Source organism: Pelecanus crispus, chromosome 3 (genome assembly GCF_030463565.1).
Source record: "Pelecanus crispus isolate bPelCri1 chromosome 3, bPelCri1.pri, whole genome shotgun sequence".
NCBI lineage: Eukaryota > Metazoa > Chordata > Aves > Pelecaniformes > Pelecanidae > Pelecanus > Pelecanus crispus.
Genome location: NC_134645.1, coordinates 80,956,859 through 80,970,033, shown reverse-complemented (window position 1 = coordinate 80,970,033; position 13,175 = coordinate 80,956,859). Strand labels below are relative to the sequence as shown.

The following is a 13,175-nucleotide window of genomic DNA, read 5'->3' as shown; positions in this document are numbered from 1 at the left end:
AGAGTAGGCTGAACGGTCAGTTCTGTATCAAAAGTACGTTTATGTTTGGGAGCCAAAGATATTTTCCATGGTGGGAATATCTTGGAGCCCAGCAGGCAGGTAAACCCTGCCCTCCTGCAGAAACTCAGAGAGGGTCTGGCAGAGACCCAAAGACCCTTGGACACATACATCCCCATAGGATTCAGCACATCAGGATTTCTAAAAGGAATGCAGTTTATACCACTAGAGGCCAGAGGGGGCCTCTGGAAGGGTTTTGTTATACCCCTGCTTTTTATTCCTGTTAAAGACCACCCATACTTTCGGCTAGCTGTCGGACTAATAATGCGGCTAGGTTGAACAAGTGTCTGTTTAATTTCTACGAAGTTGCAATGTCACATTTTTGGAGGTGAGCAAAGGGACGGGTACAGGGAACGAAGTATGCAAACGTACCGCAGAATGCATCTGTATCTGTCACAGGACATTAACCATGCTAATCTACGGAAGTATACTTGAAAATCCTGTTCGTTTAGGTTGACACCAAAACATGGTTTTGCCGAGTGCTTACAGCTCATGGAGATTCAGTTCCTGGGGTGTGCAATACAATGTACAGTGGCATTTCAGAGTTTGCCAGTGTATAGAAGGCTCATAGCATTGCAGAGGGTTTATTCACTGAGGTAGAAGATGTCAGAATAGATCCAAATGGGAAGTTTTTCTATGCTGCCTTGGATAACAAGGTTAAGAAAAAAACGGTGACAATTTAAATAAATCAGATGTTTTTGCTGAAGATTATGCTGTCATTTTCTCCAATTAGTCTTGACATTTCACCCGTTCGTATTGTGATCTGAGTTAATAATGGAAGAAAACCCGGCTCTTGTTGCCTTGTTTATTCTTTGTTCTCAAGGAGATAAGCTGTTTATAAAGATAAGTTGTTTGTTATTTAAATCACTTTTACTGAAGTTGTTTGTTTCCTTGTTTGAGTTTCTAAAAATACTGCAACAATTGTGATGCGTCTTTGAGACGTCTATTCAATTCACTATGATTTGTACTGGAATTCATTCCTAAATGGGCACAGGTGTTGACAGCTATAACATGCTAGAATGAGTCAAAACCAATAAATGCTCAATAAAGGAAAGATGAAAGAAAATGCACTGAAAACAGTTCTTTTAAGATGTGATAAATTGGTACTTTAGTTCACTACTTAATTAGGTATATAACGCTGAAGTTGTGTCTGGAGCAACTACGTATTTTAAAACAGCTGAATGTCTTAGAACATAACTTCAATCACTTAATATTTTCAAGATCATAAACATTATTTTTAAAATTAGCAATACTATACAGGATGTTATCAACTTTTGTTAGCAAGCTGTTCTATAGTGCCCTGATGCAACATTTTGCTATACTCTTATAAAAAAAAAAGTTGATTAATAGTCTATGAAAACTACTTGCTTGCTTTCTCGTGTTGCACAGAAATTTAATGCTAGAATAAGACATAGGAATTCTGACGTTGGGAAACAAAAAAATCAGTGAAAGCATTTCCTTTGTGCTTTTACCATGAGCAGACATTTTGTTACCTATTTCCTGCACAATGCACTCTGCAGGCCACATCTGAAGCCCCATCCTGACCTTTGGGTGTATTTCTGATGGGAACGGAGGGCCAGCTAGCCAACAGGTGGGTGTTACGGTTAGAGATTCCTGAGCGCCAGTGCCCTTTCCTTGGAGCGTAGGCTTTTTGCATTGTGCCTTTCTGTCAAAAGAGCTTCGTAGTCACCATGGAAGTGGTTGGATAAGATGGTCAGGTACCCACCAAATCAAGCAGGCGGTCGGCGTTCTTCCGAGGAGCTCTCAGGACCCCACGTGGGTATCTGAACTGATACTGCCAAGGACAAGGCTTGCTGTGTGCTAAGCACACACTGGCTGTACGGGGCTGAATCAGCCCGTAGGTTTTGCATTATCTTCAGGGAAATCTGCTTTCATGTTAACATATCTTGCTGTTGCGGTTTAAACGTATGTTCATGGGCATAAAAGTGGTTGTACTGCTAACATGCAGGTAGGCTGTATTTCTGGCCAGGAGTGTTTGTCCTTAATATTGTGCAAATATTTGTCCTTAATATTTTATGGTTCATGCTTTTAAAGATAAACAACACAAGCTAGAAATCATTGACAAACACACATTCAGTGGCCAAAACTCCTCAGTGACAGCCAAGCTGGCAAGAAAGCTGCTGCATCTTATGCAGCCCTGGCGTAATTTGTAATACAAATTACAGGCGACAAGGAAGTTGTTTGGAAAATTTGAGTGCGTGGATACAGCGGTGAGGTGCTGTAAATGGCAGCAGCGTGGCACCCGGTGGGTCTGCGAAGCGCGACTTGTGCCGAGTGGCCGCGGCGGCGGCGCGGGGAGCGCGGCCCTGGGGCGGGTGCGGCCGGCTCTGCCTCCTGTGCTGGTCGTCCCGCTCCCCAGGGGCCGCCTCACAGCCTGCGGCTCGGTTTGGGGGGGCAAGGGGAGGGCGAGGAGCCGCGGAGCCCCGCTGGAACGACTCGCCCAGCACCGGCCTCCGCCGGGCTCCCCCGAAGGCCCGCGGCCGTTGCCCCGGGGGGCGGCGGGACTCCATTTCCCAGCGCGCCCCGCGCCGCCGCCGCAGAAGCCGTGTCGGGAAGATGGCGGCGCCCGTGTCGCCCTTGGTTACTGCGCGCTGCCTGCTGCGGGCTTCGGCGCGGCGCGCCGCCCGCCTGCTACCGGCGCGGGCCGCCGTCCTGCGGAGAGGTCAGTACCGCCGCGGGAGGGGGCTTGCCGGTCTGCGCCCTGCCCTGCCCGCAGCCGGGCGAAAGGAGGGCGAGCGACAAGCTGCCGGGGCACCGCGCAGGGAGGGCACCGTGGAGCGGCCGCGGGAGCCGGTGCGTCCCGTCCCGCCGCGCCGCGGGTCTCCCCTCCGGCGGAGGGGGGTCCGGGCCGAGGGGAGGGGGCTCGCCGGTGCTGGGCAGGCGGCAGCCGCCGGGACACTCACCGGCCCCGCGGCGCTGGCGTGCCCTCTCCGTGTCCTCATGTTCCCCCGCCCGGGCAGGCCAGGGCGGCCTGTGCCGCCCCGGCCCCGGAGGGGACCCGCGTCCCCGGGCGGCGCGGCTGGGGGCTGGCGCCGGGAGCCGGCCCCAGCCCCCTGGAGCGGCGGGGATCCGTGAACGGCCCGGCGACTGCCCGGTTAACGCCGCCGCTTTCCTCTAGTCAGTAGGGCTGCGGTGCAGCTGGGTGGGCGGCGAGTGCGCTGGTGCCCGCCAAAGCTTCCGCTGTGCTTCAGGCTGCCTCAGGGAGCCTTTTCCCATAAGGATCCTCCGACGTAAAGAGCTGAACTCCATCTGGCAGCCTCACTGAAAAAGTCAGTGTAATATGCAAATTTGTGGGGAACTTTGTTAACTTGAGGCTTAGGTTAGGAGCCAGAGGGCTTTTTTTCTTCAGTGAGAGCTATTCGTCCTGTACCGGTCTGACGAAAGCGTGGGGATTCAGTTGAGTTCAGGTGGGTGCCAGAAGTCTGAAAGAAGGTCTGGGAGGGTTGATAAATGTTCATATACACACATTACATTTTGACTGTACAATATTTATACATCTGAAGGAAAATAGACTGAAAATACCCGAAAATAGACTGAAAATGCTGATTAAATAAGCACTACAGTTAATACTATAGTGTGTAGATTGTTTTTTATTACCGACATACTACCATTTTAAAAAAGTTGTCAGAGCAAATCCAGTGGCTTTAGCCATAGTTCTTCAGCTTCCATGTTAAAAAGGAAGGCGGTCCCTTACATTTGGTGTTTGAGGACATCTACAGAGGTGGGTGGCCGTCATTGAATTGATTTATAATCTTGTTTTTATTATCACTGGATTATAGTCCTTTGTTTTTATGATTTGCTTTCCACGCTTTTATACCTTTCCTTAATTAAAAGACTTCACAAGTAGTATTTGTGTAAAGTTGCAATTTCACTGATAAACTTTTCTGTCTTTTTCTACTTTCATCTGTAGGTCAGATTAAATAGGTGGTGTATGGAAATAGTACACATAATCTTATTTCAGAATCATGTCACAGGCATTGCAGGCACAAAAGCAGAATTCTAGTTCCAAGTCACGTGTTTCTCTAGAAACTTAAATACTGCTTCATATACTGCCTGAATGATAGACTGCAAAAAGGCTAAATACGGGTTCAGTGATTCATTTAAGGTCATATAATGAGACAAAGATGGCAGGATAGTAATTTTTCTTGTATCTTAGCTGCACCCTGTCTCATCTGATTTGAACTGCTTCTGTCAGCAGGTGGCTTTTTTTTTTTTTTTCATTTGTTTTTACATGATACTGGCCTAACACTTTCAATTTGTGCAGATAACTTAGCCTCTTCCCACCCACCCAGTATGGCTGGTTGGACTTTGCTTTTCTAAGCGTTCTATTAAGCATTGGAAAGTAATTTTTCAGATGGTGTCCTCTCCCATTCTTCTCATTAAGCATTGTAAAATATTTTGAAAGGAGCAGTTGTTTGGTGTTATAGGACTGTAAATGTGTTTTCTGCTTTATAACCAACACATGATCTCTTTCCTGAGAAGCTTACATGCCAAGTCTTTGCTGTTCTTCAGGTTTACGTATGTGCTTAACTTCAGTGCATGTGCTTAACTCATGCAAATCCTTGTACACCATGGGGCAGTTTACCTGTTTGATCCTGAAAAAACTTGCACATATATTTAATAAAAGATGAGACAAGAGAACATTTTTACTATCCACAGGTACTAGCATGCAAAAAAATTGTCTTTTCTGATCTTTTGCTGCCTTCATTCCCATTCTCCTCCAGGAAAATAATCTTTGGAGCTACAAGACTGTGCTGTTGCCCTTCCCCATCATTGTGGTATCATCTAAGAACGAAAGATTTTGCAGAGGTTCTGTTACCGGCTTAATTATGAGTTTAGCGAGGTCTCTGATACCACCGTCTGCCTGTTGATAAAAGTGCCCTCTAACGTCAAAGTTGTTGTCTTCTGTCATGGCATCTGTGTTTCATAGGCGATTTTAGCAGCTTTACATTAAGGGTTTGGGGGTTTGAAGCAGTTTTGCTTCATTGTGACCCAAATCCCATATTCTGAACTTCAGCTTGGCTTGTTGAAAACAGGACAGTTTTTAAAAATTGCTTTCTCTTACCTTTTTTTTTTTTTTTTCTCCTGCCATATGAATTCCAGTGTTTGTCAAAAGCTCTCAAGGCAGAATTCTGTCTGCAGAGCAGTAATGAAACAGATGTGATTCCTGTACGGTACCTTAACACTGGTTTAGCAGAAGCTGTTCCAGCTTCTTGATTGTGACTGTCAGCAAAGGTGGCAGTTGGGTGATTTTGGGGTCATTAACTTTGGTGCAGTTGTAACCTCCATGAGTTTCGTTTAGACGGAGTTCTCAAACAACTATTAGTTGGAAAGATTTTTTTATCTTTAAAGCGAACAGTAATTAACCATTACAGCAGAGTGTCATAGGAAATGGTTAATTCTCCATCTCTTATGTCTTCAGAATTTGAATTTTCTTCAAAATATGCTGTAATCAAACACAATTCTTGAGCACAGTTCAGGGGTAATTAGGTAAATTTAACTTCCCTTATACTTCGAAAGGTCAATGTTGTCTTCCAGCCTTAATCTCCATGAATGAAAACTATTTCTGAACGTTTCCATAATGGAGTGGTTTGAAGCATACATACGGCACAATAGTTAGAGGTGATTCTTTTTTTTTTTTTTTAATCATCAGTCCCCTAAAGTGCTTGTTTCAGCTTTGTTTCCCAAATCAATAATACACATTTTCATGTATACTGTGAGTGACCCTATAGTGAGGTGAATACTGTAATCTGAAGCGTGACTTACCTTTTGCAATAAAAGAAGTTCAGTTCCATTTGTTTGATCTTTGCTTCTTTAGCTGGCTATTATCTGTCTGTCATGGTTTTTCTTTATATTTCATCCCATTAAAGGTCTAAAATTCTAATCATGTGTTTAAAAGATGTTTAGTTCAATGGCAGCAAGGGGTCTTGCAGACCCAATTTGAATTCATCTGTGGAAGTACAATATTTTTTCTCTCCCAGAAGTGAATAATCATCTTAAATTCACATGAAATCTTTTTGTGTTACTTGAAAACTTACAGATTAATAAATTCAAAGTTGTCAGTTTCTGCAGTCATGGAAAGATAGCAAAGATGAAATTAATGTCAGGGAAGCCCAGGTTCTTTTCCTAGGCCCTGCAATACGGGGGAGACAAGGATTTGCTAGGATTTTTGTCATGGGAATTCTCTTCTGACAGGTTTTAGACATCACAGTTCAAAACCTTACATAATGAAATCCAACTACTAGGAAAAAATAAGGATTGCCAGGGTGAGTGGTGTTTACTTCGGTTATCCTTCTGGGCTCTCAACCTCCTGCCTGCTGTCAAGATCAGCTTTTGATATGCTACAACCTAGCTTCCATTTCAGTTTGTCTTCTTACATAAATAACTCTAGTGCCTGCCTCAGCTGTGACTGTTGCTCTCATAAGTGGTGTCATTGAAACTTGCATGCCTTTTTCCTGTGTCATCTCAGACATCAGTTCCAAGTGGCAGTAGGAAAACTCAACAACATACTGATTAGTTTTTCAATTTGCTGCTCTTTTCCAGAGCAGAAGGTCCCTGGAGTTAAGAACACTTTTTCTTTTTTATTTTTATGTAGGCTCTTGTCTTTGCAGTGGTAAATTAATGCCAAGTTTACTGAAGGTGTGTCTTAAGCTCCTCACTTTAAGGGAAATTTTATAATTTCACATTGGCATTTTCATTAGGCATTTATACATTAGTAATTTTTGGGGGGCTTTGGTGAGTTTTTCCCCACAGATTTCTCCAAGGCAGGACTTTTTTGTGTGTATCACAGTAGGTCTTCACTGCAACTTGGTCTGTGATCCTTGGATAGGCAAGCAGAAAGGCAAATGCAAGCAGCTGATTTTATGGCTTGAAATAAAGTGAGATTACACTTAAATATGTATGTTTTAAGAATAGGAATTGGATAAAAACTTGCAACCTGGTGGCAACTCTTAAAGAAGCAGTGAATGTCAGGCTAAATGTGGTAATATCCAACGCTGTCCTGCACCCTGGAGGTGGGAAAGATAGGTTATGGATAAAAGCATGTTTGTAGTTTTACACTGTTTTATGTAACTAGGTAAATAATGACTTGACACTGTGCTTCAATTATAGTCGTATCTAGAATACTACGTAGAGATAGAAGATGCTTTTTCTGTGTGTGACGCTTAAAGATTTAAGAAGGGAGCTAATAAAAGTTGAGTAACAGTTTATGTAATACAAAGATTAGATAATGAAACAGGAAGAGATAAATGAAAGCCCACCTTTTGCAATATGGAAGAGAAGGCTGTAGGAGTACAACTACTGCGCTGAATCATAGGTGGTTCCTATTCTAACAGTAGTTTCCTTGATGTAAAAATTATGGAAGGTAATTGCCTGGTATTCCTCTGCTATGTATTAAAATTTCTAAAGTTTCCTTTTCTTTATCAGTTTGGGAATAGATTACTATAGAAGCATAGTTGTGCGAATGATTTTTGCAATCTAACCCACAAAATGCAGGTTAGAATGGAAGACCCACATTTTTTTCTGTCTCTTAGGATAGTTTATCAGTTGAACAGCTGTCTTCTGTTGACTTACCTCTAAAACCCCTATGCAATTTTTAAGAGCATATGCCTTTATTTTGCAGCTACAAGTTTGAGTTTATCACTTACCAGTTATTGGGTGTCTCCTGGTGGTGTATTATAGTGTACCCCCATCGTATTTAAATCCCAGCATTCAGTATTATTTTAGGAGAACAGTGAGTAATTTGTCCCATGACGCCCACTGTCATCACTTGCACATACTCTCCATCTCTGTCGTCTGTTAATAACGAAGTATTTTCTTCCACTCCCGGGATGGTTAGCTGTAAGTACATGTAATCTGAGACAAAAAACATGATTCTGAGCAGTCTTACCGGTGTGCTTTGTCCATGGTCAGGAAGGTCATGAGCCACAACCCTTTCTTATCCCTAAATCAGCTTGCTTTTTTTTTTTTTTTTTTTTCCTTTTTTCTTCAATCTTATGGTAAGCAGTAGGAACTGGTGGCTTTATAGGTATAATGGGTCACGGGCTGTTCCTCGCATTGGAGCTTTTAGAGCCATCAAGCTCTACACGTTGTGAAGGCATGGATAGTTTAAGAGGTACAGATCGCAGGAGGGAGGCTGACTTTATGTGGGAGTGGAATGGTTGAAAGCAAGATGAAAAAAACTTTTGAGAGATCATCTATGCCTTTTCCCCTTCCCTTTGGAGTCGGGTCAGGTATTGCTGACCTGTTCCTGACAGATTTTTGTCAAACTTATTTTTAAAATTCAATCTCCATCAATGAAAGTTTCACAACTTCTAGACTATTAATTGATTTCACTGCCTTAATTACAGTTATTAAGGTAACTGTATAAATACAGTTTATTTCCTTTTCTCAGTACCCTGTGTGTATCTGGAGGTAGCTATGTGCTTTTCTTTAGTCTTCTACTCAAATTTTTGCAGTAACAGACTTTGAACTCCTCTCTTTATGTGATCTCTTTAGCTAGGGATGAGCTAATTACTTTTAATTCATAGCAGTAACTTAATTCCTTCGGGGCAGGAGAATTTGGCGTAATTATTGGCTGCAGATGTAAACGGTGACTGTCTTGCTTTGGAGAAACTAAGGTGTTACTTGCAATAAATAAGCATAATTTAATGTAATTGTTCAGTTTTATCCTTCTCTTTTATAACTATATTCATTTTATGTTTCTTGTAGCAATTTAAAACTTCTTGTGCCTCTTACAACTTCTGTGTGGGCTGTGATCCATGGTTTAACAAATAGTCCTTTAAATAATCTTCTACTCTCCCATCTAGTTCATACCTCTCATGAAATATGATGTGAAAATTGAAAAGTGTGTTCCAGGGCAGACTATACCAGTATTGAATAGAACAGTTTTTTTCATATGTGCTTGTATTGCCCCTCATATATACACATTGGAGTTCTTGTGGTTTTTTATTTTTTCCTCTAATAGTGTTATGATGCTGTCTCACTGTCAGTTTGTGATGCATTGTAACCCCTGGATCCTTTTCTGCAGAGCTGCTCTTTAGGTGGCTTTTCCTCATCTCTTCAGTTATTTATTTCGTCTAAGCACCATACTTTGTCCCTGTTGAATTGCATCCTATTTGTATTAGAGTCTTTGTCAGGTTTGTCAGAATTGCTTTGCCTTCCAGGGTGTTTTCAGTCTCCTCCTGACTTGCCATTATCTGTGTTCCCAGTCCGTGTATTGTATTTTGCCATATACAGGTCAGGAATGGAAATTCTGGATTGCACCAAGCTGAAATTCTGAGCCCTCTCTGAAACTCTACTGCAAATATGCACCTAGTTTAACTGTAGTGATTATTCATTACATGTAGTTTTTCTAGCTGTTTTGGTACCTGCTCAAAAGTAATTTAATTTGCAACTTACTTTCCTACTTCATATATGAGAATGCTTTGTGACCCAATGACAAAAGTGTTACTGCAATTAAACTGTTTTTCCTCTACCCACTAAGCATGTTACCTGATTAGAGAGGAAAACTTGTTGATCTCGTGCTGTTCCTGAGGAGCTGGTGTTGCCTTTTATTTATGTTGTTATCTTGTTAAGTGCTTTATTTAAAAAAAAAAAAAAATCTCATTGTACCTGTTCCTGTATTTTTGAGTGTTTTGAAGTTGTTTTGACTGGCCTATGAATTTCTGGACCTGCCTTTCTCTCCTTTTTAAAGACAAAAATTGTTAAATTTTCCTAGTATTTTGGAACCTCACCTGCTTTCAGTGAGGCCTCAAAGAAAGCTGTTAGAGGCTATTGTGTTGCTTAGGAAACTTACCTAAAGCATTTAGGGATAAATTCCCTTAGATCTCACAATGTTAAAAATATCTGTGTAGTCTATGATATGCGTTTTTCCTACTCAAATATATTTCTTTTATCATTGCTGCAAATTGTGTTACTCATGATTATACTTAACCTTCTAAATGATAGTGGAAACAGAGAAGATATTAAATACCTTTTCAGTGTCTTTCATTGTTAAGTTTCTGATTGTAGTGATTTAGCAAGTCTTCTTTGTAATCCTGTATGTTTTTTCCTTTCCTAGTTATATCTCACTTTATGTCTAGCAACTCTGACTTTTTTTTTTTAAAAAAAAAACCAACCCAGAATTCCTGCTTGGGCACAGCCCTGTCTCTTCTAGGCAGAAGATAATGCCAGCAGAGCAGGCTGTGGCATTGCACGGCTTCACAGCTATTGCCTTGCTTAGTATGGCCTCTGACTCTTTCAACTTACTTACAGAACTTCTGTTTTGGTGTCCTGTTTGCTGGCTTTTAAATTCTTTCTGCCTAGTTTAGCCCACCTCTCTCTGAAGTATTAATCTATTCAGTGAAATGCACTTTGGAATTTTAAAATGGTTTTGCTCCAATTTGGGGGTGGGGGGGAAGGTGTTTAGTAATAAAATTAGAAGCTCATTTAATGAAAAACAAAGTAACATAACTCTAGTGGTTGTGTAGGTAAGTGATGTATATATGCCTTTGTGTAAACTGTTAAGAATGTTTATGAATATAAGAGGATGCTTTTCAAAATTTCTCTATTAATAATCTACTTTTCATTTTACAGCATACACAGCTCAGGCAGATGAGAAGACAGTCCCTGGTACTCCTACAGATGCTAATGCCAGAGCCTTATTGGTTTGCAGTGGACCTTTAGAACATTATGACTTTCTGATTAAGCAAGAAGAGCTGAGGAATGATGAGCAACAAAGAAGAGTTGTGCAGCACCTGCAGAAGTTGCACGAGAGCCTTAAAGGCTACAGCATCAGTTCAAAAAATCTTTTCTCAAAGGTGAGGTAAATGATAAAAATATTTTTTTGCATTTATATTTGCTTATAAGAATGTGCTTAAAATACATAAATTTCTGTTATTAATACAAGTCTTACTTTTGCAGCTGGGTCTTTCCAGATAGATCATTGTTCATGTTTGGATCTCTGTTCTTACTTTTTTGGTTTGTAAAATTCCAGTGGCACTCTAGAAGTAACCAAATTAAATATTATTGAAATAATTCTGTAAGAAAATCTGATATGATTTTGGTTATGTTCACCGTCTGCCTTTCTAAAAATGTCATTTCACTACAGGAGAGAAGGGCCTAGACCAGGTTTTAATTCTCAAGCACATTGTGTTTGGGTTACACATACTGAACACTGATGTTTTGTGTTCTAACAGGTCTTCTATGAATATAAGTGAAATTAGTGAGCAGAGTCTAAATAATATAGCTTTGCAAAACATTATAATATAGATCAGACATGACTTTAAAAAAAAAAAGTCTATTCTTTCCAGTGTTATTAGTTTCTACGTGAGGTAAGGAAAGGAGAAGGAGGTGTGATCTGCACCCCAGCTGTGTTTTTGGGGGCATCACAGCTCCTTTTCAAAGTATTAGCAAAAATTCAGACATATCCCTGTTGCGCAGCACCTTAGCAACCATAATGCCTTTAGCATTAGCAATGCTAGTAGTCTGCTGTTGCAGCTCTGTAACTTTTCCCTGAAGCTGTTGACACAATGTTTTCCATAGCCTCTATGACAGTATTTTTCATGTCTTGTTCTCATGCTGTTATTCTCAGATTGTTGCTCTTGTGGCCTTGCACCTGCAAATCTTGGTAGCATTGTTATGGCAGGTTCTCATGGGAAGCAACTAGAACTGGTGTGAGAATCCCTCCTCAGCTTTCCTTGCCTCTTGTGTGGATTTGAGTTTATATCCCAGAAAACCAAACATAGCACCCAGCAAAGTAGATAAGACATTTATTTACTTGGTAAATATTAGGCCGTCGTAGATGTGCACAGAAGCTGACCGACCAGTGAATATGCTTCATTTGCGCATGATTAGCATACTCCAGTCAGCACAGATAGTCATAAACACAGTGAGGGGGAGCAGCAAGAATAGGGTGTTTAACTGAGTCTGATGATAAAAGTATAGTGCTGGGAAAAAAGCATGGCAAAATATTCATTGCCATCATTATCTTCACTTTCCCTGCCTGCACTGGAAAGATACCTCCCTGCCCCTAAGAGGAGGATGCCTGGAAGCTGTCACTGCTCTTCCTAGCCAGCCACTGAGTGTTTTTGTTTTTATCTTGCACCTTTTTTCATCAGAAGTAACTTTCACATTTCCAGTCAAGGTATGCAGTCAGCTGCAGGCCTTGCTAATAAATCTCTGTCAGCCTTTCTCAGCATCCTTTAGGCAACACACCTCATCTCATGGGCATAAATCTAAATATCTAACTCTATTGAACTTGTTACCTAACCATATACTTCCCATTACAGCCCCAAATTCTCCTATTACCTGGCACAAATACTGTATTTTATTTGCATGGCAAGCCTAAATGATGTAGCATGAGATCAGGGGAGCCAAAGCCTACAGGGCTCAAGTGTCTCTAAATGACATGCTGTCCTCTGCGCTTTAGGCACCAAATGACAAGTTACCACTCTGAGGCTCAGGCAATGTATGTTAGCTTCAAGGCATGAAAAAAGTAGAGAAGAGAATGTTGGTATGAGAGCAAGTATCCTACCTGTAAATGGCCTGTGTCTTACCTGTAAATGTGCCTGTTTCAAATAGGCAAGTATAGCAGAGTGCAGAGCATTGGGACACGTGCTCGTGTATCAGACTGCCTTCAGCATCCATTGAATGCTTTAAACTCATATATGTAGCTGGAGAGCATGTATTTGCTAATCATATGCTTGACTGGAAATGGCAGAAATGTCTTCCTGCTTGCTGAAGAAAGGAAGCAGACTAAACACCTAGGAAGGCTCTTCCCTCTCCCTCTCCCTTATTGAGATACAGTGAGAAGAAACCTGAATGCAAAATAATTTCATGGATCCGAAGTCAGGCCCTTTGGAAGGAAAAACACGGGAGTAGTGAAGAGTAGGAAGCAAAGTGCTAAGGCAAGACTGTTCCTAGAGGGCAACAAGTGTGTCTTTGGAATTTCTGTTCTGGAAGCAGTTGACCCCTGATCACCCTTATGGGTCCCGTCCAACTTGAGATATTCTATGACCCAGCTTTAAACAGGGGGTTTGGCCGCATGATTCCCTGAAGTCCCTGCCAACCGAAATCATTCAATGATTTTAACTCCGATGTGGGAATTGGAGCCAAAG

The 13,175-nt window shown here is 41.5% G+C and overlaps 1 protein-coding gene across 1 annotated transcript in view; it reads left to right on the top strand.

Annotated features, from left to right (window-relative positions):
- The first annotated feature begins 2,634 nt into the window (after positions 1-2,634).
- AFG1L (AFG1 like ATPase) overlaps positions 2,635-13,175 on the top strand; it is a 75,576-nt gene continuing 65,035 nt past the window's right edge. Inside the window, exons 1-2 of the mRNA XM_075707009.1 lie at positions 2,635-2,740; positions 10,654-10,877. Coding sequence (XP_075563124.1) covers positions 2,635-2,740; positions 10,654-10,877 — 330 coding nt within the window. The remainder of the gene's footprint in view (positions 2,741-10,653; positions 10,878-13,175) is intronic.